This window comes from Octopus bimaculoides, chromosome 20, assembly GCF_046866305.1.
Source record: "Octopus bimaculoides isolate indiv1 chromosome 20, ASM4686630v1, whole genome shotgun sequence".
NCBI lineage: Eukaryota > Metazoa > Mollusca > Cephalopoda > Octopoda > Octopodidae > Octopus > Octopus bimaculoides.
In genome coordinates, this window is record NC_142947.1 from 24,528,987 (window position 1) to 24,556,557 (window position 27,571).

General features: G+C 34.2%; 1 protein-coding gene across 1 annotated transcript; it reads left to right on the forward strand.

Moving 5' to 3' along the window:
• Positions 1–355: 355 nt before the first annotated feature.
• LOC106868721 (immunomodulatory peroxidase) lies at positions 356–27,240 on the forward strand. The gene is made up of 15 exons (XM_014914113.3): positions 356–415; positions 1,914–2,070; positions 3,430–3,550; positions 5,409–5,641; positions 8,396–8,566; positions 9,171–9,198; positions 10,591–10,671; positions 13,323–13,435; positions 14,331–14,432; positions 15,451–15,567; positions 17,288–17,753; positions 20,193–20,402; positions 22,920–23,086; positions 24,613–24,715; positions 26,464–27,240. The coding sequence occupies exons 2-15, from the start codon at positions 1,941–1,943 to the stop codon at positions 27,101–27,103; spliced, it is 2,682 nt and encodes an 893-aa protein (XP_014769599.2). The 5' UTR covers positions 356–415; positions 1,914–1,940; the 3' UTR covers positions 27,104–27,240.
• Positions 27,241–27,571: the final 331 nt, after the last annotated feature.

Consider the following 27,571-nt stretch of genomic DNA (forward strand, 5'->3'; position numbering starts at 1 on the left):
CCAGCCCAACCGGAGAATTTACGAGGACTATGGTGGGGTGGGAATTAATAGTGGTTACACTCGTGAGCACGTATGCGTCACGTGTGTTTTTTTAAATATTAAGAAACAGGAAAACATTTCTTGCACAATGTCTCAATACCACAGCATTTCACGTGACACAAAATGATTGCAGATAATAATACGCCTTTCATTTTTTAATATGATGATGATTTATTTATTCTTAATAGCATAGAATAATATTATGAGGGGGAAGTTAACACGTAAAATGAATAAATAAATAAATCAAATAGAGGTGCTCACATTTTAGAAAATGTGATGGAATTCTTATAAATACGTAGGATAAAGCTCATCCTTCATCACAAACTTCTGCAAGTCTGATTTGTAAACCTGTGGACATTTATACAGAGCACATTTTGTAAGTACTTATCTCGCCATTTTTTTCTCTCTCTCTTTCTCTCTCTGATAGCATTAATCAGACTATACCCGAATGAAATCGAATTAACAATGAATAGAAACTGAAATTAGAAGATTGAAATCTAAAGATTTAGAAAATTATTTTAAACAATAATCTATTTATTATTATTATTATTATTATTATTATTATTATTATTATTTTCTATAACGTTGTAAATAATTTAAATAAATGATTATTTGATAAATAATTTCTTATATTAGTACAATTCTTTTGACCATGTTCTTTACTAATATTATATTTTATCAACCCGGAAAAAAAAAAAGAAACAGAGCATAAAGTTGATCCCGATAGAATGGAAATTCAAAGCGTGAAGAACCAGGATAAATACCACAAGTTATTTGGTCCGTCACTCTGCAAATCCGTCGCCGGTGTTATTTTTAATAATTGTTTCTAATTTACGCAAAGGGTCAGAAAATTTTAAGGAAACGAGGAGTCGTCATTTTACACCAACTTCAATACTTGACTGCTGCTATATCAACCACAATTTATTTAACAAAAAAATCTTACGTGGATCTCCAAGGGCCATATGGACCTCGGTTGAGAACCGCTGGAATAAACTATAAAAATAAAATAAGATGTACTCCTAGGTAATTGGGTCAACTACAGAACTATTCCATAATTTTGTTACCGACAAAAACAGAATTTCATTATGTCATCATCATATAATGTGTAGATGATACTAAATATCATGTGGATTTTAGTTATATACTTTATGATATGAGTTCAAATCCCATTGAGGACAAACTTTATTTGTACTGAAATTGAGAACGTTTTCTTGTTTTCAAAATTTCTGATGTGAAATCGAGTGTTGAAACAGATATTGTTATATTTCGGGATGGTCATTTCATTTTTGCCAAATAAACACAGAATGAACTAAACAGAACAGGAGGAGAAGGAAGCATGTGCGATGGAGAGTCACTGACGAGGTCACAGAGAGTGTAACGACAGATTTCCTGATAAAGGACATAAAATAAGAACAATAATAAATCTGAAGGGAAAAGTGAATATATAGTGCATGTGTGATCATTTGGCAAAAAAATTGCCATCCCGAAATATATATATATATATATAGATTGACCAAAAGTCACCCGACAGTAAATAAAAAATTCCATTAATACTTAATATTCAATTTCATTCATTCATTCAAATTATGAATGTTTAATAAGTGAATGCTGTGAGTTAAAATCACTGTGTTTTTTCAACATTTGTCTATTTATTAGCGAAGTTTCATATAAAATATTTTTCTGTTTTAATCTTGGAATTAAATAAAGTGACTTTTGGTTAACCCTGTATATTACTTGTTTTACTTATTAGACTGCGGCCGAGCGATAGCGTAGTGACTCCTTTGTTAACTTGTGACCATTTTCTTTTGTTATTGCCTTTTGTGTCTGTGAGTGATTCTCAACTATTGTGATTTCTCTTTTCTGCTCTATTTCAGTTCAATTCTTCTCGATATTTGACAAAGATGTTTCATCGAATTTCAATCTTTCTTCTTGCGTGTTTCTTATACCTTGCGATGGGGAAAATAAAAAAGGATGAAGTTGTAGAGCCTGATATTTTTGAAAATGCAAAGGAATTTGTAAAAAACGCATCAAGTAAGAAAATTAATATGTCTGTTTGTCTGTCTGTATGTTTGGATATATATATATATATATATATATATATATATATATATATATATATATATATATATATATATGTATGCATATATATATATGTGTGTGTATATTTATATATATATTTGTATATATATATATGCATATATATATATATATATATATACATATATGTGTGTATATATATATATATGTATATATATATATGTATATATATATATATATATGTATATATATGTATATATATATATGTATACATGTATGTTTATATGTATATATGTATGGATATATATATATGTATATATATATGTATATATATATGTATACATATATATATATGTATATATATACGTATATATATATGTATATATATAAATATATATGTATGTATATATATATGTATATGTATACATATATATATATAAATATATGTATATATATGTATGTATAAATATATTGTATATATGTGTATATATATATGTATATATGTATGTATATGTATATATATATATGTATATATATATGTATATGTATATATATATGTATAAATGTATATATATATATGTGTATATGTATATATGTATATGTATGTATATGTATGTATATGTATATATATGTATATATGTGTATATATGTATATATATGTATATGTATATATGTGTATATATATATATTATATACATGTATATATATATGTATATATATATATCTGTATATATATGTGTATATATATATATATGTATATATGTATTTGTATATGTATGTATATATGCATATATTTGTATGTATATATATATATATATATATATATTTGCACGTTTATGTATAAGTATGTATATGCATGTATACAAACACGCAAAATTAATAAATGGCTATATGTGTGTTAGTGTGTGTGTATGTGTACGTGTAATTATGTATGCATGTATGTATTTTATTTGTGGCGAAGTTCACAAGGATAACACAGTAAGTTGAAAAACTTCGAGCAAGCAACTGAATTTCACTCAACCCAAGTTTGCCAAGATGCCACTTAGCGGGTTGGAACCAGGGTCTTTGGTTGCAAAGGGAACTTATTAACCATGCGACGATACTGTTACTACTAAAACACTTATCACACACAAACACACACGCACACACACACACACACACACACACACACACACACACACACACACACACACACACACACACACACACACACACACACACACACACATTCACATTATATCTTTGTATGTGTGTATATACTGAATGCATGCATGCTGAAGTTATACCATTTCTGTCGCCATCTCTGTCAAATTCTTTATCGCTAAGTTGTTATTATTTCTATCGAATTCCCAGGACCTTCAACTGATGGTGGAAACCAAAATCATTCGTCACTGATATTACCTTACTCTCAGGAAATCCTCAGAGGACTCAGTGGGTTACGCTACATCGAAGCTGCCTACAAGACTTTAAATTTGTGAGTTATCAACATTTCGTTTATATTTTCATCTCTATCTTTTTACCTTTTGTGATATACTTATAGAGAAACATGCCCCATGCACCAAACTCTCTCCGAATCTATCTATCTATCTATCTATCTATCTATCTATCTATCTATCTATCTATCTATCTATCTATCTATCTATCTATCTATATATATATATATATATATATATATAAATCAGAAATGGAAAAACAAAACAATAAATTGATTAATTATAAATTCAATTCAATTTAAATATTTTATACAAATGACACATCTCAACCCGAGTTATTATGAGATTAAGTTGTTTATGAGATGCATCATCTGTTTGTATAAAATAGTTAAATTGAATTGAATTTATAATTGTTCAATTTATTGTTCTGTTTTTGTGTTTCTGATTTATATTTATGTATTAATAAACTATATGTTTATTTTATTGATATAGGTAATATAAACCAGTAAATTCTTCGGATATTTAATATCTCACGTCTCTTTTACTATAGCCTCCGGTCGACCAAAGCCTTGTAAGTAGATTTGGTAGACGGAACCTGAAAGAAGTCCGTTGTATGAGTATGTGTGTGTGTGTGTGTGTGGTGGGGGGAATTTTGTATCTGTGTTAGTCCGCGTCAACATCGCTTGACAACTGATGGTCAACTGAAGGTTGGGTAAATAAATTCCCTATCATGTACAAAACAACATTAGAGGAACATTTACGTACACGGATTTATATTCCAGTTTCCTGTACGATTACAAGCGTCCGACAGAATATACCACGAGTCTCCAGACTGTATTTAGGTATAAACACTGCACCGATTGCAGTCACTCATGCTAATTGCAGGTTCCTAGTAAGGTGAATAATAAACAGGTGGATAGTGGTTCACTCACTACAACTGTTTCAGGGGTGTTTTTTTTTTTTGATGATTAGAGTTATTATATCATGTGAAAAAATAACCGTTTTCATCAGATGAATGTATGCACGAATCAAATATTTAAAAAACACATTCCAACAAATCCAAGTATGTGCCATTTCACGATTCCCTGGCGAACTATATATATATACACGTATAAGAAGGGATGACCACTAAGTGGACATCCATTATGCTAGAAATAGACCATCTATTATCAAACCACAAAAGAAAAGAATGTTCTCCAGAAAAATTTATCACACATCAGAACATAAACGGGCAAGACAAATGAAAATATACAAAATAAAGAATTAATCGTAGACCAGGTTTCGCCATTAACGCAATTATTACTTACGTAACGCGTCCGTGGCTCTTCAGTACGACTGTTCTAATTCAATATAATTTGCAGAACTATACACGTTGTCTATATATATATATATATATATATATATATATATATATATACTACTTGGAAGAATCATTTAATCCATCGACCGTTTTAATATCAACACCTGGTCTGTGGAGACAACTTGCAAGAATTCGAGTCGAGTGAGAACTCTCATTTGACGATTCCTTCCTTTTTACCTCCTACCAGTTTTGGATGCCATGAAAGGTAATGCCAGGGACATTGCCTTTCCTCCTGACTAAACGATAAAAACGCAGTCAATCTTCTCCCGTCATAAAATTTTATAGCATATTATAGTAAATTGTCCAGATTTTTCAGTTAATGTTTTGAGCGTGAAATGAATGTTAAGTGAATGTTTGAATATAAAGTTTCTCAAAGAACATGTGATATGTTTTCGTATCAAAATATTTAGCTTCGCTCGTTGGGCCAAATCAATTCCTCCACTTCAGTTGTATGATTATTGTTTTGCCTTAAGTTAAATTTTATCTTCTTTATTATTAATATTTGATTGCTTTCTTTTTTCTAATCGTTAATCTCGTAGCTTCCGGACACAGTATAGACATTTGGTCCCAAGTATTTACGTAGATGGATTCTTGAAAAATTTTCCAGTTCCTATCGACATTCATTCTACGTGTGAATATAGACACAAACTCATTTGCAACACTGCAGATATTTATCGAACAGCTGATGGCTCTTGCAATAATCTCCAGAATCCTTATATAGGGAAAAGTAAAACGACTTTCGCACGAATGATGCTTTCCAGATACGAAGATGGTAAGTACAAGATTTTTGAACTGCAAGATCATCCATCATATGGCGACAGTTAATAACAGTTAGATTATTCAACAGAAAAAAAAATCTCTCAAGTTATCGTTTTTTCTGCCATACTATTTTTGCATGTCATATACTCATTCAACGAGTATTTCAAAACTGGAATATGTCAAAACAAAATTACCTTCTCCACACATTTATACCTTAAATGCAACCAACAAAATTTAATAGGAGACCTAGTCTGTAAAATTTCAAATCTGCACCAAGTAAACTTCTATGATTTCTATTATGTTTACTAGGAAGCAACCACTAAACAACAACTTTTGAGAACATTTTTGTTTTCGTTGTCCTTGCTTGTTTTTTTTTCTGTTTTGAGAAGGTATAGAGGTTCTAGATTTGCTCATCATATACACTGAAAGTCATTATCTTTATTTTACTACACTTCTTTAGCTAAATACTTGAAAAAGAAAATACTCTACCCACCAATATTTAGATTAGATAAGGTATGTGGCTTAACTATTTCCAATATACATAAGAGAGATTAGTTTAATATTGGAAATACAGAATAGTAATAATAATTATAAAACTGAAGAGTTGCGTTGCGATAATAACGAGAACTATATAATGTATTACCATACTTTTAAAATTTTGTCTCGATAGTTCTGTTTCGGAATATAACAATAATTTGTTTAACATCACCACTTAGTTCATGACTATCTTCAACGGAGTTCACTCTGTTGTAAGTATTCAAGCCAGGTCTCCATTGAGAGTGCAATTTTCACCTTTCCAACAACCAGTATAAAGGGCCTGAAAACAGCTATGAGTGCTGTTCTTCTCTCTGTTGTTAGTATGAACATATAAATCATTGGTTGATTTATATGTCCAGAGAAATAATACAGGTATTTTTCTGTTACGTAAATCAACACGGAAGAATATTTAATATTTGATGTTTTAAAATACAATGTGAAATATTTAAATTTTAGTAATGTAATAAATACGATATATTAATTAATTGTAATGAGTGTAAAATATTAAAAAGAAAAAAAAAAGAAAGAAAAGGAAAAAGAATCAGACTTGTTCACAGCACACACGTCTGAATAAGCTGTTACAAACTATAGATATTTCTTATGCACTGAATTTACCCTTCTTGAAGTCGCAAGCTTATAATGTATGCTATAGTCAATATACACCGTCGATCTTTTTAAGCCAATTGCCATGAATTTACACATGTATGGAGTAGAAGATAGCGGGATACTACCTTAATAAAACAATAACACCTGCGAGAAAAACAGATACTGAAGGGTAATAGTTAAATACTACTCAAAACTGAGGTTAATAAGTTCAAAAAGTTCGACCAAGTCTCTGCACTAATATAATTACTGTTGAATGTTATGACAACCATTTGCATGGTTGCTCGGCGTGCTAGAAATAGCAAGCAAATCTCCCTCAAAAATGTACGCTACTGTTTTTTTTAATGTGTGTGGGTGAGGGCATTAAAGGATCTATTTCAAAACGGGAGCACCAGTATTTTCTTGACGAAACACTAACGAAACACTTTGAAACTTGGGACACTGGTAGAATGTGTCATATAAAACATCTTTTACTCTTAGACTTCTTAACAAAAAAACGTACATCGCAAGTTATTCCATGTTAAAGTTGTCGTATTTCTGTAATTTCAACCAATCACTGACGTCTATTCAGCTGAATAGAGTTACTGCTGGGCGGTCATAAAAATGTTATTCCCTGTGACATATTTCATCCGGTTTAATCGTAATTTATACGCATATATTGTTTATATAATAAATTACGCTGTGCGTATCTATGTGTGTAACAATTTTAGAGTTCGTATTCTAGAGTTAGGGTTAGTTTTAGGGTTAGGGTTAGGGTTAGGGTTAGGGTTAACAGTCTAGTTAGGGTTAGGGTTAGGGTTAGGGGATTAATACGATATACACCGTTACAGCGCTAACTGTTTTCAACTGAATAGACGTCAGTGATTAGTAGAAATTATCGAAATAAGACAATTTTTTACATGAAATAAATTCGAATACAAAATTTTTTTTCTGTTCTATAACACAAAATAGATAAGTATACGAAATTTGAAAGTTTTTCGGTACCAAAAACACTACATAAAACATAAATGAAAACTGGCGCCCCCGTTTTGAAATAGATCCGCATTGGATAATGTAATCATATAATCTGAGAGAAAAAAATCAGTAGTTACGACCGTAATACCTTTTATCAAAGATGTGTTTGAAGGCCTATGATCCTATGATCTTAGATCCATCGCAGAAGGCGCGGCTTACAAACCATATGAAGCCTACCGCTCAAGACGATCAGCACTTCTCGCATGTCTTGGAATGTTGCGAGACAAAAGAAACTAACGAACCAATCTTCGACAATGCAATGGAGCTCTTCTCATGTTGACTTTATTCTTATTTCTTTATTGCCCACAAGGGGCTAAACATAGAGGGGGAAAAGGGATTAAGTCGATGACATCGACCCCAGTACGTAACTGGTAGTTAATTTATCTACCCCGAAAGGATGAAAGGCAAAGTTGACCACGGTGGAATTTGAACTCAGAACGTAACGGTAGACGAAATACCGTTAAGGATTTCGCCCGGCGTGCTAACGTTTCTGCCAGTTCGCCGCCTTGTAGACTTTGTTCTATAGAATAAACTTAAGCTAGCGATATAAACCACCAACTTTGTCAGATTCCTAATTTCACACACTGAAGAACAACTATTGATTTCTTTCCAGGAGTAAATAAGCCCCGTCTTCACGGTCACAAGTCGCATCTTCCAAATACACGGTATGTGAGTAACTCATTTTTCAAGAATGTTCCTATCACTGATACCAGTCTGACTCACATGGTCGCTGCTTTTACACAGTTCCTTAATTATGATATACAGCTAGTGGACACTATGAACAGTATGTACCTATTTTTATATTTCTGTACCTACTTACCTTTTTCACTTACCTATCTATCTACCTACCTACCTACCTACCTATCTACCTATCTACCTACCTACCTACCTACTTACCTTTTTGCCTACCTATCCGTTTTCGTCTTTCTGCTCCTCTCACTTTCTCTCTCACCAACTTTATCCCTCTTTATGTTCACGCACGCATATGCGTGTGTGTGCAGATATACAGGGTGTCCCCCCAAAATGTATACACATTTTGAATGATTAGTCAATATTTATTAAGATGCATTTCATTATCAAAATTTATTAGAATCTGCTGATAAAACAACGAACCTTTAAGGTTTGTTTCAAACTGATGACCGTTCTGGTCCAGACACTGCTGATACCTCGAAACAATAGAATCGTAATTCTCGTTCAATGGCTTCCTTCAATTTGTCTGTTGCTGGTATTATACCGTAAAATTCAACTGGCTCACATTATATATATACATACGCATAGCCACACATACATACATACATATCAGTAAAAATAGGCATTTGTTATAATGCGATCATATTATTTCGCAATATTTCTAAATATGTCATTCTTATTTTCCTTTTATGTTTCAGATGTTGACTGTTGCCGTATACAGACTGAGTAAGTCTTTTTATATTTCATTGTAAATAATTGTTGATTATTTTCCTGATAGCCAAATTAGAAAGATATGTAGGATTGGAAGGATTGTAGTAGACAGCTTGTCTGATCTTAATATAGTTTTCTTTTTTCAGTGGATGTAGTTAATGATTTAAGATAAAAATAACTAGAATTTGTAAATGCTTAAATTTTAAATTTAGGCAAGACGGTTATCCTTAGTCGGTATGTAAAGGTGAGGTTTCTTGAATATGTAACAAGATTAAGAAGATTTTAATGTTATTGTTGTTATTTCTAAGTTTATGAGACTCAGGTCGGATCAGATATAGGTCAACTCATGGCTTATACTGTGGGTGTGAGTAGTGTAGCAAACGCCTATATACGCTGTGTATTTACACAAATTCATGAAAGAGGGTGATTCGAAAGACAAACATAATTTTAAAAAATCACTCTCGTTATCTTACACATGGATATAATTGAAGGATATAAGGCATGTAAAAGCGTTGGTTCAAAAATAGTATAGAATAACAGAAGAAAAAAACTTAGAAAATAAATATCTTTACATCTTAAATTTTCTAATCTAAGACGTATTTACGAAGTGCATCTTTCAAATCGATCGCTCATATCTGACCCTGAAAGGGAATGAAAATTTTCTGGTATAATTTCCAGCTTCTGTGAGGTTGCTCTATCTGTTGTATTTAGCTTCAAATCTCTCACAAATCATACTCTTTTGTCTTAAATAAGAATGTTGTATATATTGGGCGATATAGTCTCTGATATTCTAGAAGGCAGAATAGTTATAGCTTAAACATCTTAGATCAGATGTTTTTGGCTGTGTCTAAATAGGAATAAACGCTAACCACTGAGGAAACCTTTACTTGGTTGCTAGAGTTCCTAGAAAGAACAGCCATATCTTCCTAGCGTCTGAAAAAAAGTGGGGGCATTTTGAACAATGAAGTCCCTGATATCGCAAAAGACGCGATAGTCTCTGCTGGCACCTCTTTGGTCATAAGACTGTTCAGTCTGGGTTGAACAACAGTAATAGCTGTAGTACCAATAACCACTGCAACGAGTGTACCTCTTCTCGAGTTGCTTGGTAGACTACCAATATCCTTTAGATCGCATTTCCTCTGTTATCATGTTATAATTAGAATAAAAACATATTGCTTAATGCACACCTACATACCTCTGAAAAGACAAAATGGTCTCAGCTGGAGATTGTAAGATCAGCAGGGTTGAGTATGACCAACTGGTTAAACAACAGTATGTGAAAATAAACGACACTGAGTGTGATGAAAGGTGGGAATCTAAATACTGTAGTATGATTTTTGTATTCTCCAAAGATATTGTCAATTCACAGAATATTTTAATTAATCATTAAATTTTTCCCATTTCTAGCTTCAACCGATTCCTTTCTACTTTCCGTAAATTAACTCGAGCAGATGAGATCAGGCTTTATCAAATGACTCAAGCCGTCACGTAAGTTAATGACTATATTCTATTAATGTTCAAGCTGTCTCAGGCGTCTGTCCCCTATAAGTTACCTTATCAGTCAGATAAATCCCGATTTTAACTTCAACTTTCCCATTGATATTGGCAATAAATGTCTGCTGAATAGACATATATTTCTCCCGACTAAATATTTTTCTCTGCCTGAAAAATAGTTAGATATTTCTTCTCTTTGCACCATACAGTAATATGTACGTAAGCCTTTTATATACTGCGTTTCTCAATCGCCATCCCTCCGTATGTGTGTGTGTGTAATTGAAAGTCCAACGAAAACTCAATGTTTATATTAATTTAACGCTAGAAAAATACAGAAAATGAATTAAATGTGCTCTACGTTTCGTACAGTAATCTTCTTCAAAGAAAAACAAAAGAAAAAAGTAAAATACATACAATGAGTGAGAAAAAGTTTCGTGGAACGAAATTATGCGTGGAATTAATGTTGTGATGTGAAATGAATAGCAGATTCATTGAGTGATTGGAATGGGAGGCATTGGATAGTTATAGGTGGCAACATCACACGGGTGTGAAACGCAATCAAACGAAATAAAGTACTTGATGCCCATTGGTGGATAGACTAATATTTAACTAATAGTTAAATCTGAGTGAGTTGTCTTCAAGTCTCTTGTCTTTCCGACTGTTAATGATAACGATTGATTTTATCTGGGTCACGCTAAAAACAACTTGGCAGAAATTACTGGTTCCACATTTAGGTCTACAACAATGAGCAAAACTGTAGAAAAGGTTCTGTGGAAAATAGTTAGAGAAAATGCTTCTTAATAAAACAGTTTTTATGGTGACGTGAATTTTTAAATATGAATAATAAAATAAACAAAAGTAGTAATTGAAGAATGGAGTGTTGTTTGCAAATGATTTTAACAATGAAAGAGATACATGAGAAATTTATAATTAAGTCGTTTTACTTGTAGGTGTAGTTAATGACTTAAGATAAAAATAACTAGAATTTGTAAATACTTAAATCTTTTATTTATATATTTAGGCAAGACGGTTATTCTTAGTCGGTATGTAAAGGTGAGGTTTCTTGAATATGTAACAGATTAAGAAGATTTTAATGTTATTATTGTTATTTCTAAGTTTATGAGACTCAGGTCGGATCAGATATAGGTTAACTCATGGCTTATACTGTGGGTGTGAGTAGTGTGGCAAACGCATATATACGCTGTGTATTTACACAAATTCATGAAAGAGGGTGATTCGAAAGACAAACATAATTTTAAAAATCACTCTCGTTATCTCACACATGGATATAATTGAAGTATATGAGGTATGTAAAAGCGTTGGTTCAAAAACAGTATGAAATAACAGAAGAAAAAAACTTAGAAAATAAATATCTTTACATCTTAAATTTTCTAATTTAAGACGTATTTACGAAGTGCATCTTTCAAATCGATTGTTCATGTCTGACCCTGAAAGCGGATGAAGGTTTTCTGGTATAATTGCTTTCAAAGATCGTATGAAATTGCTTTCAGAAAATCTTAGTATGCATATACTTTTGTGTGCGCGTATGTGATTATGTATCCACACACACAAGCATGTCAAATATAAATACATACATACATACATACATACATACATATACATATATATATATATATATATATATATATATCAGACTGTTTGAACAAGTATTTATATTTATATATTTATATATAGATTTATATATATATAATTATACATATGTATATATATATATATATATATATATATTTATACACACATTTATATATATATATATATATATATATATATATATATATATATATATATATATATATATATATAATGTGTGTGTGTTGTGTATGTGCACACAAAACATACATATCCACATATGCAGTATCAACAACGTACCTGTTCACACGTATGTGTGAACATACATATATAAATACATACATACATACATGTATATATGCATATGTACGTACATATACATCTGCTCGACTATTCAGTTATGTTGTTTAAATCCCAACGAAAGAGTCTTCTTGTAGGTTAGAAACGGACTTTTTTCCTGTTGGTGAAATATCGTGAAATAATACCAAAACATGCATATATCCATACGCACACATACTATGCACATTAATCATGCACACGTGTACACATTTATATATGAATGTAGCCGTGTACACACACACACACACACACACACACACACACACACACACACACACACACACACACACACACACACACACATTAGAATATGGTTACTATAAGTGCTTAATGGAAAAAAAGATCGTCTGAATGTCGATTGGATATACATAATCTTATCTACAGGATATTGAACCATAAATTTAGGAAAAGTTAATCTTTATGATTTATATTATTTCAAGTGCTACAAAGATGTTAATTTAATAGAGATTCCCTTACATTAAGTACTAAATTCTGTTTAAAAAAATAAAGTTCATAATCCTTATAAGCAAGATTGTTGCCGATGCAGACCTCTAGTTTTTCTCAGTTATTCCCTTGATTGTAGAAACTATATCGAGATGGAGTATTAGTCAACTATGGTCAATCTCGGAATGAAGTCCTTGTAATATTGCATTTTACGTACGCCATATTCTTCAGCAATAGAACACTAAATAACTGAAGCGTATTTCTATTCACAGATCTATTTGTATGTCCATACAAATACCAAGAGGAGACCCAATGTTTCCGCCAAACTATCGCTGTATGCCTTATACTCGTTCCACAAATACTCCAAATTTAGATTGCAAACTCAGTAAGTACTCAGCTTTCTACTTCTTTCTTAACTACGATTCTAGTAATTGTGTTTTCAAGTACCACTCGTTCAGCCACTGTATATATGATTGATTATTGACTCTTCAGCTATATCGTATCTTAATATTTTACGATATATAACTCTATATTGCCAGTGCATCACATGTTTACTGTCTGCCAATGACATTAAAATATCCTTGTTTACTATCTAACGACAACATTAAACGACCTCCAACCATATTAAAAGACCTCGAGTTTACTACCTGCTCGCCTAAAAGTTCTCGACTTTACTGTCTTCTACCGACATCAAAATATCTCTATTTACTTCTGACAACTACATTAAAAGACCTGATAGCTATCTTGAAAGATCTCGACTTTACTGCTTGCTCTTGACTTTACAGCTTCCTAGCCACATTAAAAGATTTTGATTTCACTAATAAAGAAAGTTTTCTATCTGCTCACTTAGTAAAAATGATTCTTACAAAGGTATGAGCTCACATCAACTTCATTTAGCCTGAGGTCAGTCCTTGTTTCAGAAGGCCTACGATTAAAGGTGTTCCAGCCGTGCCACTCTAGTCTTTTTTGTATATCGCGTATTTTCTTTTAAGTCGGTATGGCGTAATCTGAAGGATATTTGTCTACTGTATCCAGCTTGTAAAGTGACCAGTATAGTTCTAGGAATTCGCACACGGTGTCATGTTGATCAAAACATCTTTCTTTTCTCAGTGTTAAACTGTCGGTCACTGCGATAAGATCTGCCAAAGACTATCTACGCGAAAATTTAGATATTCGTTTATCATAATAGTATTCAGCTTGAATTTGAATTGAATAAAAAAATTTAATTGGTGTAAGAGATACATATTAAAATGTAACATCTGTGTATGGTTTATAACTAGGTTCTCGTCAACAGCGAAACTTAAATACCCAGTTCCTTGACGGCTCTGTAATTTATGGTTCCAATTCAGCAATTACGTTAATGCTGAGAACAGGAGTAGACGGTAAGTGAGCGAGATTTTGTTATACATTTGTACATCTGTTTGTGTGCGCGTGCGTGTGTGTGTGTGTGTGTGTGTGTGTGTGTGTGTGTGTGTGTGCGTGTGTGTGTGTGTGTGTATTGAGTTCTCATTTCTCCTGTTCATATTACCAAACTAATATATATATATATATATATATATATATATATACACACATACTTATATATATTATATATATATATGTACACACACACACACACACACACACACACACACACACACAGATTCGTATGTTTAATTGCTTGGGAACGTCTCGTGAATTTTAGTTTATTATTTTCAGTTATACTCTACGAAACGCAGGTGAAGCCCACAGAGTATTGTTCTCACAGCTGGGACGGTACCGCTGCTGCTGCTGCGCGCTCGCACGTGCACACACGGACGGGCACACACACACACACACACACACGAACACACATGTACACGTATAAAAAAACATTTTAAACAGTCTCTCGACTGATTGGCATTATGTCACTACTCACCCGCTCCAGACTCTGGCCCTCGAGCGCACTCATCCTCTCCCTGACTTTTTTGTCTCTCCTCTTCCTATCGTTCTTGTTCTGTTCTCTCTCAGATCTGCATTTATGATTACACCCAGTCCTGTCTGCATGCCCCAGAACGTCTGCCCCAGAACGTCTGCCTCAGAACGTCTGCCCCAGAACGTCTGCCCCAGAACGTCTGCCCCTTGGAATTCCCTCTTTGATCATTGATCAAAACATTCTCTCGGTGTTAAACTGTCAGTCACTGTAAGATTGAGAGGAATGTTAATAGCAACAATCTCACTCATCTAGAAGTGTCTGGATGAAGCCTCAGCAAGTAAAGAAAAAGTTATATAGTCCCAGATCAAACAAATCTAAAACACTTTTCATCCGTCACCGTCGTTTTGTCTTAACTGTTCTTTGTGTTTTGTTTTAGACTCACCTAACAATGATTAGAAGATTTGTTTACTTATTCATTGTTTTTATTTTTTACCATTAAAATTTAGGTACTCTAAAAACCACAACCAATGCCAACGGAGAACTTTTAATGAGAGATTTCTTAAACACAGTGAATTGCCATTTACCTAACCCAAATACGAACAACGCATTTTGCTTTCTAGGAGGTAAGCTAATTTTCTATCTCTTTATTAAAAACCACTTTATCCATAACCTCGTATCATATTCATATGAGGTAGATCAACATTTAGGATGTCATGCACTTTCAGGCTTTTGCAGTGTTTCTCTGACTCAAAAGTAATATTCATCATATCGTTGACGCTCAGTGACTGATCAAAAGAGAACTACGAAATTACACTTGTTATCGATGCTTATTTGAAGAATATAACCACTTCCTTGGTTCTGAACCTCACATATGGAAAATTTATTCGGCAGTTTTTCAAATGTTTTAATATCCTATTCTTACGTCCATGTTTCACATCTTTAGTATTTCTATATTCAGGTTTTTACACTTAGAGAAAGATTATCAATCACTCGTGTGCAAGATCTGGATATCAAATATTTTACAACAATATCAAAGAGAGAGGGGAGGGTCTCCATTTATTTACATATATTTCCAGTGGAGGTAGTTCGCCACATATTATTATTATTATTATTATTATTATTATTATTATTATTATTATTATTATTGAGTGAGAGAGCAGTGCATGCCATCAAAGTGACACTGAGGTAAAATATACGAAGCCCAGTATACCCATCATGACTACCCGTCTGATAAGGGTACACCAAGCACATGCATCACAAACATATGTGTGCAACATGGTGATCTCATATCAAGATAAACAATGCATGACCTTGCAGTGGGGCCCAGTTAGAATTTTCTTCAGGTCAGGTAGCCCATCCCGCTCAAAAGGTTATGGTCAAACAACTGACGAGCAAATCTGTTGTATTAAGCAGAATATTTGCTGTAGCCCATCTTTAATACCAAGACAAAACATATACATGATGACACTTCCAATCAGCTAAGATCAGAGGCCATGAGAGCCACTGCCTGGTATTGCATTTGGGTATAGTGCCTGGTATTGCATCGGGGTGTTTATTATCAACCGTCCCTTGTTGGTTTTGTGTAAAGTCCTTATGCTTTTTGTGTGGGCTCTTGAGGCCAATAAAGAAATTATTATTATTATTATTATTATTATTATTATTATTATTATTATTATTATTTCTCATGCCATCAAAGTGACATGGGGGTAAAATATACGAAACCCAGTATACCCATCATGACTACCCGTCTGATAAGGGTACACCAAGCACATGCATCACAACCATATGTGCGTAACATGGTGATCTCATATCAAGATAAACAGCGCATGACCTTGCAGGTGGGGCCCAGTTAGAATTTTCTTCAGGTCGAGTAGCCCATCCCGTTCAAATGGTTCTTAAATAAGGGTTGTTTGAGGATGTTGAAGGAAACACCCATGTTTCCAGAGGTGAATTATTCAAACCTCAAAGAATTCCTCTCAATACATGGCTATGATGCTCCCCCACTACTTCTGCTCGTGATCAGAGATGCACATGTCGTCAGCCACTAAAGGTTATGCTCAATTGGTTAAGGTCAAACAACTGACAAGCAAATCTGCGGTATTGAGCAGAATATTTCCTGTAGCCCATCTTTTATACCAAGGCAAAACAATGTTCATAACACTCCCAATCAGTTAAGATCAGAAGCCATGAGAGCCACTGCCTGGTATTGCATAAGAGCAGTTACTATTATTATTATTATTATTATTATTATTATTATTATTATTATTATTATTATTAACATTATTATTATTATTATTATTATTATTAACATTATTATTATTATTATTATTATTACAACAACAGGTGATAAGAGAATAAATGAACAGCCATTAGCCACATCTCTCAACATGTTATTCGTTCGTGAACACAACCGACTCGCCAAGGAATTTAAAAATGCCCACCCCACCTGGAACGACGAAAAAATCTTTCAAGAAACACGTAAAATGGTCATCGCTGAAATTCAACACATCACATACAAGGAATACTTGCCTTTGATTTTGGGATCAACTGTGATGGCTTCTAACAATCTGAACGTGCAAGCCTCCGGTTACACAAACAGTTATAATATCGGAACTAGCGCTTCAGCCAGTAATATTTTCGGCATGATCATGACAATGACCGCTGCTACGATGTTTCGAGACACATACACGCTCAACGCCGAAACGAAACCAATGCGTTTCTATAATCCAGATGTATTTTATAAAAATGTTGATGCCGTTACATCTATTACAAAAGGCTTGCTTACCGACCATGCTCAACGTTTTGATCCGTAATTATCTCATTTATTATTTATCTTAACTTCACAAACGTTCTGATAAGCTTTTTCTTTCTACGATAACATCATTGATTTGGTGATTAGCCATGGTTCATAATAATGATTTCTTACTTAGATGTAAAGCCACAAGTTCGAAGGAAGAAGTAATCGTTTGGAATCAAACGATTAGACTGTCCCCTAATATTTGGCTAGTACTATATTTTATTGGAAAAATGAAAATGGAAATTGTTCTGTATGCATATATACATTACATACTTTATATACCTGCATACATTACATACATACGGGCATACATTACATATATGCATTACACGCACACACAGGCCCATTATCATGCGGTAGCATCTAGTGTGCATCGTATGTTTATGTCTCGGTACCACATTGTTTCCTAGTGTAACGACAAAAAATGCTGTAAATGTAGCTTTTAGGCATGAAACATAGCTACTCGCATTTTTTAATACAATTTACCGTGTGGACTGTGAGAGTACTTCTGTTGTACATTACACATATAACTTTTACTTTTTGACATTTTAGCTAGAATTAAGGCAGCGAGCTGGTAAAGTCGTTCGCACGCCGCGCAAAATGTTTAGCGATATTCCGTCCGTCTTTACGTCCTGAGTTCAAATTTCGGCGAAGTCGACTTTACATTTTCATCCCTTTTTCAGGGTTGACAAAATAAGTACCAGTTGAGCACTGGGTTCGATGCAATCAACTTGAACCCCTCCCCGAAAATTGCTGGCCTTGTTCCAAATTTGAAACCAATATTTTAAGTGGTATCGTAGGCAGCTTATTTGTATGTGTTTATATCGTTATTTAATAAAATTAAGGCGGCGAACTGGCAGAAACGTTACTACGACAGCAAAATGCTTCGCGGCATCTCTGCTGTTTTTGCGTTCTGAGTTCAAATTCCGCTGAGCTCGACTTCGCCTTTCATCCTTTCGGGGTCGATAAAAGAAATACCATTTGAGCGCTGAGGGCTCGATGTAATCGACTAGATTCCCGCCTAAAAATTTCAGGCTTTGTGCCCAAATTAGAAAGGATTATTTAATATTGTTTCGGCCATTTTCTGCGACTGAAACACAGATAAACAGATTTTCTGCGTCTAAAGATGGAAATGTTGCCTACTTTGTTGGTTTCTTCCGGGGTCTTTGGGAATACTTTATAAGATTATACTGTATTTCTACGGTATATATATATATATATATATATATATATATATATAATTCGATGTATTGCTGTCTAATTATTTAGCGATTCTGAGTTAGTGTTTTATTTTGAAATATTATGGGTCGGGTGAAGTTACTTTGTGTATTTGTACTGTTCTGGATATATACGTGCTAGGCTGAATACCTCTTCTACGCATGGTGTTAAGGGGATGGATGTTTCTTGTTTGTTCGTTTATCGCTGTAATTAATTTAGTCAGTTTAACTTTTAGTTGGGTGGCATTATCTTTCGAATTCGTATCAATGTGCTTGCGTCGTTAATTGATCGCTAATTTCTACAACACAATTCGTCTTTACGCATTGTAGCGAATATGTTAATTTGACTGTTTTTACATATTGTGGTGTTGTCGTTCATTTTAACTCCCGTAGTTTCATGTTTATTGCTGTATCGTCTTTTATTTTTATTATATTCACTTCAGAGTAAACCTTGATGGTTATCATTGATGTTTATGATTTTTTTCAATCTCTGAGATATTCTAAGGCCAACATTCACTGGCCGGTCTGAGAATTGAACCCACGATCTAGCGATCGTGAGTGCAAAACTCTAATCACTGGCCTTCACACACACACACATACACACGCACACAATTGTATCTCTCTCTCTCTCTCTCTCTCTATATATATATATATATATATATATATATTTTATTATATGTATTTATTTTCTCCTAGTAATAAATAACTCGGACAAAATAAATTGGTTAATAGATACCAGGGTAGCAAAGATCACAAAATAACTGTGGTGTAACTCCTGTTTATGAGGTAGAAACTCCTTGATATTTTGGGTATTTGAGTATATATAAATTTAATGAATGGAGTGAAACGCATATTATAACTGCATACTTTTATTCCGACATATGTTTCGAAGAATTACAATTTATGCAATCCATAGGAATCGGCGATGTTGCAGTTATAATATGCGTTTCACTCCATTCATTAAATTTATATATATATATATATATATATATATATATATATATATATATATATATATATATATATATATATATATATATATATATATATATATATACCGGAGTAAGCACATAAATGTGAAACAAGGTGGAAAATATATATATATATTATGTGTGTATACACACATGCACACTTGAGGCTGAAAAATAGCTATAAAAATTGTAACTAAATCACCTGCTCTCTTTACACCCCGCATTAATATATGTGCGTGTTTGTTTTTTATCATCTAAACCAGGTATATAGCTACGTCGTTCACCAACAGATATGTGGAAGTCTTGCCAGGATATCCACGAGACTTAGTCGCCATTATGCTCCAACGTGGTCGTGACCACGGGATCCCACGTTATACTGATTGGTTGAAATTTTGCAGCAGAAATTACGTCAATCCACATTCCTTACCTCACCACAGCATCGATATGAAGTATAAACTTTTGTCTTCCTATAAGTAAGTATACTGCATTTCCTGTATTTACGTAGTAGTTCAAAGTGTTAAACAGATTAGAGATTCACTATCAAGCATCTGTATAAAGCACCGATCTATTATAGGTGATAATTTCAGATGAAGTACATATTCCCAACTTCCGGATTGATAAGTAATTTGTCTTAATCGCATAAAGACACATCGAAATGTTTGAATCCAAACCTATGTATTTGTTGTCTCCTGTCTTATAGGTTTGACTATTTAACTTATAAACTATATCCACGAAGTCGACCGGAGATGGGGAAACTGTGGCCTTGTGAAGAAATAAGCATGGCCTTCTGAAAGAAGCACAACGTTTGAGGGGGAAAAATCACTATACTGCAATTGTTCTTGTTGATTCAATTTTATTTCAAGACTCTTTTCAACTAATGGTGAAATTTTATAAATACCAATTTGGAAGAAATTGCAGTCAAATTTCCCTCAAAGCACACGCTTTCGTCCTTACAAAAGCGGTACGTTAAATAATGTGGTATTGATCTCCTTAACATAGGACGAAATAATCAAGAACGGAATGAATTTGATCATAGGACTTCTCGATTAGTGCAGGTCCTAGGGTATGGACAGCAACATCGCAATCATACCGTCAGAACCAAATTAATCTGTCACAAAACAGAGGAAATCTCTTGAGTGGTACTGAGACGTTGCACTACAGTGCACGGGTATGTTGCAAATAGTATCTAGGTGTGTTGTAGACTTAAAAAATATAACTTCAGGCTTTAAAAAATTCACACAAATGTTTGGTCGTCTTGAAAATATATATTCATAATTTTGTTATACATAAGTATGATTAAGAAAACAAAGATAAACAATAGTTTTCTTTTTTTTTCCTAAATTTTTAAATTGAAAGCAATATTTTTTAACATACTGTATGAAGTGCGCCAGTCATTTGTTTTTTAACTTGATCTCCAGTGTGTGTGATCAAGTAACAATAAACATGATTGAGATAATACAATTGACGATTGTATTCAGTTCTAAATAAAAGCTATTCCTTTATTTTCCGTTGTTTGTTTTTTAACCTTCGCTATCCATTGGGGGTTAATTAAGAGCCCTATCAACTTTCTAAGATCTTTGTTAGGATTTAGTCACATGTAAGTGAACTGGAAGAATCCTGAACCGAAAAAGAAAGTCGGCATTGAACAGTTGTTGTTGCATTTGGTGCTTCTGTTATTGTTAGAAGCTTAATGGACCCAGAAGAGAGACGCCTCTATGCAGTCTAGTGGTGAGGTCTCCTTAAAACCACATCCTGCCATCTTAAAATTAAAAGAGAAAACAAAGGCAGGAAGCACACATATGGAGAAGTCGTAGATACACTTATCTGAAACACAAAATGACAGATGTTCACGTCATGAGTGGAACGTTTTCGATTCATCTTAAAGCCCGTTGGATGACGACAGCGACTATTATAGATCTATTCGATCACGCCTGTCTGTGGCAAAATGATTATTGCATAAAATAGAGCTCAATTCGATTAAGCTTGATCTGGGGTTAAGTAACAAAAGCATCACCAATCATTAGTCCACTTAAAAGAACTGAACCTCGTCTAATTAAAAATAACATAGAAAAAAACCCATAAGTATTTTCGGATCTTTTTTAAAACGGGGACCACATTTTTCATTAATGTTTTACGTAGTGTTTTTGGTACCGAAAGACTTTCAAACTTCGTATACTTATCTATTTTGTGTTATAGAACAGAAAAATATTTTTGTATTCGAATTTATTTCATGTAAAAAATTGTCTTATTTCGATAATTTCAACCAATCACTGACGTCCATTCAGCCGATATACATTAAGTACCGACTACATAAACAAACGATTCTTCGTTTTATTTGCTTTTTTCATTTTAAATTTGCTTTAACCCTAACCCTAACTCTAACCCTAACCCTAACCCTAACCCTAGGGTTAGGGTTAGGGTTAGAGTTAGGGTTAGGGTTAGGGTTAATTGTTTCAGAATCGTTTGTTTATGTAGTCGGCGCTTAATGTATATCGGCTGAATGGACGTCAGTGATTGGTTGAAATTACAGAAATACGACAACTTTAACATGGAATAATTTATGGATTTCTTTTTTTTTTAAGAAGACTAAGAGAAAAAGATGTTTTATATGACACATTCTACCAGTGTTCCAAGTTTCAAAGTGTTTCGTTAATGAAAAATGTGGCCCCCGTTTTAAAAAAGATCCGTATTTTCAATTAAAATTGAACTGACGGTAAATGAAAACAGTAATAACACCTGCTGTAGGTTTGCTCGATAAAGTGACCTAAGATTAAAGAAAAACAAGAAGAGTAGCAGAAACAACAACAACGACGCCGCTCTGATTCCATTGAACAGGAGAATTTAATTTTACAATCCTCACCGCCACCAGAGTATACATTCTCTCACTACATACGCATACAATCATACACGTTTTTATAGATAGACCAACAAGCACAAACACATATATGTATTTTTCTCTTATTTCTACTATACTTTTCTTTGACTACCAGAAATGTTTTCAACATTGATCTCATAAGTGGAGCACTTTCTGAAAGAGTCCTTTCGGACGGTAAAGTTGGCCCAACAGTTGCCTGTATTCTTGGAAAAGAATTTCAAAGACTGAAATTTGGAGATCGATTCTGGTACGAAAATTCTGGTCCAGGACAGTTGACACAACGTACGTGTATTCATTCATTTTTTCTTTTTTTCATTTTTTTTCATGTGTTCAAAGTCGTCTGACTACGATTATGTCTATTTTAGAGACCCGTTTTCAATTATATCGACCGTCCCCACAGTGTTATATGTAATGTATATATAAATATATAAGTGCATGTGTGCACGTGTGTGCATGTGTGTGTGTGCGCGCGCGTGCATGTGTATAGATATGTATAAATACACACACATATATATATATATATTTCTATATGTATATGTATACATATGTGTGTGTGTGTATGTATACATATGTATATACATATGTGCGCGTGTGTGTGTGCATGTATATATAAATATATGTATATATATATATATATAGATGTATGTATATGTATGCTTATGTATATATATATATATATATATATATGTGTGTGTGTGTGTGTGTGTGTGTATGTGTGTGTGTGTGTATATGTATGTGTGTATGTATATGTAATATATATGTATATATTATATATATTGTATTATATGTGTGTGTGTGTGTGTATATGCTGAGACCCCCTTCGGTCATGACTGACCATGGGTTTGCACCTACAAAGTTGCCCTCCCAGGCATAAATCCAGGTAAGGTTGTTTATGGAAGACCAGCAGTCGCCCATGCATGCCGGCCTCCCCGCTCCACGCCACCAGTGTTATCTAAGGGAAAGGCAAAGGCCGATACAGCTTGGCACGTGTGACGTCGCAACTCATTTCTACAACTGAGTGAACTGCAGCAACGTGAAATAAGGTGTCTTGCTTAAGAACACAACACTCGGTTCGAGATTCAAACTCACAACCTCGCGATCGTAAGCTCGACGCTCTAACCACTGAGCCATGTATATATACATAATTATATGTATGTACACATATATGTATGTATATGTGTGGTAAGAAGCTTGCTTCCCGTCCACATGGTTCCGGGTTCAGTCCCTCTGCGTGGCACTTTGGACAAATGTCTTCTACTATAGCCTCGTGCCGATTAAAACATTGTGAGTGGAATTGGAAGAGGTAAAATGGAAGAAGCCCGTCGCATATACATATATATGTACATATTTGTGTGTGTATGTCTTTGTTTGTGCCTCCGCTATCACTTGAAAACCGATGCTGGTGTGTTTATGTCTCCGTAAGTTAGCGGTTCGGCAAAAGAAACTGATAGAATAAGTACTAGGCTTACGAAGAATAAGTCGTGGGGTCGATTTCTTCGACTAATACTCTTTAAGGCGGTGCTCCAGCATGGCTGCAGTCAAATGACTGAGGCAACTAAAAGTATAAAAGAATACAAACACACACACACACACACACACCCACACACACCCACACACTCTCTCTCTCTCTCTCTCTCTCTCTCTCTCACACACACACACACTAATTAACAGTTGAACACTGTAATCGATTTATCCCCTCCCCGAAATTGCTGGCCTTGTGCTAACATTTGAAACTATCGTCATCGTCATTATTATTATTATTATTATTATTATTATTATTATTATTATTATTATTATTGTTATTGCAGAGCAATTGGCTACTGTTCGTAGCACCACTCTGGCACATATCATCTGCAGAAATACGGCCATAACCAGTATTCAACGAAAGGCATTTGAACCAGTTTCGGCATCGTAAGTTAGACATATTTTCATCATCTTTCTCATCAATATCTTTATGACACACAAACCAATGAGAGTACCTCAATGCGATCGCTTAAAAATAGTAGTCGAACTTTTTTAAAGCAGTCCCTGCTGCCTAAAATAAATAGATAAATAAATGAATAAATAAACAGGAATACAATAGAAATTGCAGTCCGTCTAAGATATGCAAACAATTGAAGTGATCACTGCTGGAACGTGTGGATAAACAAGTACGTCAGAATAGTTTTCCTGTAGCAGTTATGTACTGTGTTCATTAAATTCATCAAGGATTGAAATGTCAGTGTTGTTCAATCGAGCTCCTTGAGATATATCTGTTCTACACTATATTACAGACACTCGCTTGACACTCTCGTCTCAGAAACTCAATGAATCAATATCTAGCCCCTTGGAAACCTTGTAATTGGTAGCGTTATTCACACGTAGTAATACAAAATAAATACAAGATGCATTCTAGAAGTTTTCAGACTTTTGCAGGAGATATTAATTTTAGGGAAATACAAAACTCTCATCTCCTTATCCACTTACTTTAACGCACTTGTAGAGCTCCAGCCACTCTGTGAAGGCCCCATGGAAGCCTTCCAAAGGCAAGGTGTCCAGGACCCTTGTCACAGTCTCTTTCATCTTCTTAATGTCTTCAAAACGGCTGCCCCTGAAGTGCTCTTTCACATTGGGAACTGTAGGGAGTGCGAGGGATAGTTTTGATGCCCATCTCTATCAAGGAGGACCAGGCCTGAATTGTGAGCTAGTGTATTGTCCTGGTGCAAGTGCTTTGGCCTTTCGCCCTGATATCTCTTCCTGAACTCCCTCAAAACCTCCATAAAGTACTCTTTATTTTTACCGTCTGGCCAGAAGGAACCCAGTGGATATAGATGATGCCCTTGTTGTCGAAAAAGAAGATCGTCATGAGCTTCCCGGGGAACTTGCTTTGTTTGGCCTCTTGGGCCAGCAAAAACATGTTCAGCTCATACAAGTTAATCCATATGCACTTTAGAGCATTTAATAAGTTGCAAAGTGAACTTCCAAATTGTCTTTATGCCCCAACTATATTCTGCAAACTAGTCAGCTGTGACAAGCAGTGTTCAGTAAGGAGTGTCCAAAGTGCTGTTAGAACTGGTTCTTTCAATCTAGAATAACAAATTGGCAGGTCAGCTTATTGGATGTATAGTAATGATACACTAAAATTACAATAATCTAGGACAGTTATAATTGGCTCTCTTAAAAGAGTCTCAAAACATCTGGAATGCGCCTCGTACATAGGGGACTTGAAAATCTCGTGAAATCATGGTTATATAGAAAAAAAAGTGCCAGAACAGGCGCTGGTGTCGCGATTAACCAATGAAATGTTTAATATGCGCACGTGTGTGTGTGTGTGTATTATCGTTATTATTATTATTATTAAAAGTCAGGGTACAATATAAAACTCTCCAAAGCCACGCATCTCTCACTATATGTAAACACGCACGGACTAGAAACGGACTAAGCGGAGCAGGAACACACACGAGGACAGAAAGTGTCGCTGAAGAGGTCACAGATGTGTGACGAAAGATTTCCGGACAATGGACATAAGTTAAAATAAGAACAGTAATAAACGAGTGAAGAACGAATATATAGTGCGTGTGTTTATTAGGCAAAAAAAACAAAACAAAAAAAAACACCATCCCGAAATACAATACATATATATATATATATATAAATCTCTTCATCTTTTTCTTTTACAGCAATCCTGCAGTATCATGTACTGAATTGTTAAATATCCAAACGACGACAACTACAACACCTACCACAACTACAACACCTACCACAACTACAACACCTACCACAACTACAACACCTACCACAACTACAACACCTACCACAACTACAACACCTACTACAACTACAACACCTACTACGACTACAACACCTACTACGACTACAACACCTACCACAACTACAACACCTACCACAACTACAACACCTACCACAACTACAACACCTACCACAACTACAACACCTACCACAACTACAACACCTACCACAACTACAACACCTACCACAACTACAACACCTACCACAACTACAACACCTACTACAACAGTTTGTGATGGTTGGAGTGCATTTTCATTATGGACCGTATGTTTGAATAACATTCGATGTCGCTTCCGACTTTGCACGGCTGGCTTCAACAGACGGGCGTGTGAATGTCTAGGTGCTCCAATTGAGGTGGAGGTATGTGCCGGTGGTATATCTTCAATGATCGACTTGGAAAGTATCACTAATGAATTGTATGAGAGAACCAAACACTTAATATATAATGGAAGTCTTACTTATAAAATGTTCAACATATATCTCCTAGATGTTATTATTAGCAAAATGTGAAAAGTTTTGTTTTTTTTATATTAAGAAAAAAAAAAAAATAACATCAACATGAACAAAGATAATGACTGCAATAAACGCGGTGAACACTAGAAAAACAAGAACAAGAACAAGAACAACAACAACAACAACAACAAAAATACATTAACAACTTCACAGTCACAAATCTATTCAGTAACAAAATCCTCCTCATCATCATCAACAACAGCAGCTGCAATAACAACACAGCAACAACAACAACAACCCTACCACCACTACCACCACCACCACCAACAACAACAACAACAGCAACAACAACAACAATTACAACGAGTTTGGTTTAATTATGAATGATATTCTTCCAGCCGCTGGACAGCTGGTCTAAACAAGAGAACAGCATATCTCTCTTCTGCCTCATATATTGCATACTTTCTTAACCCTTATTTCAGCAAGGGTTTCATATCTCATAAGATTTTCTTAACTTAATATTTA

Excerpts from the sequence above, each read along its gene's own strand:
- LOC106868721 (XM_014914113.3), top strand. The coding sequence starts at position 1,941 with ATGTTTCATCGAATTTCAATCTTTCTTCTTGCGTGTTTCTTATACCTT. Across the intron at positions 9,199-10,590 it reads TGTTGCCGTATACAGACTGA|CTTCAACCGATTCCTTTCTA; the intron begins GTAAGTCTTTTT and ends TCCCATTTCTAG. Across the intron at positions 20,403-22,919 it reads AAACTTTTGTCTTCCTATAA|AAATGTTTTCAACATTGATC; the intron begins GTAAGTATACTG and ends TTTGACTACCAG.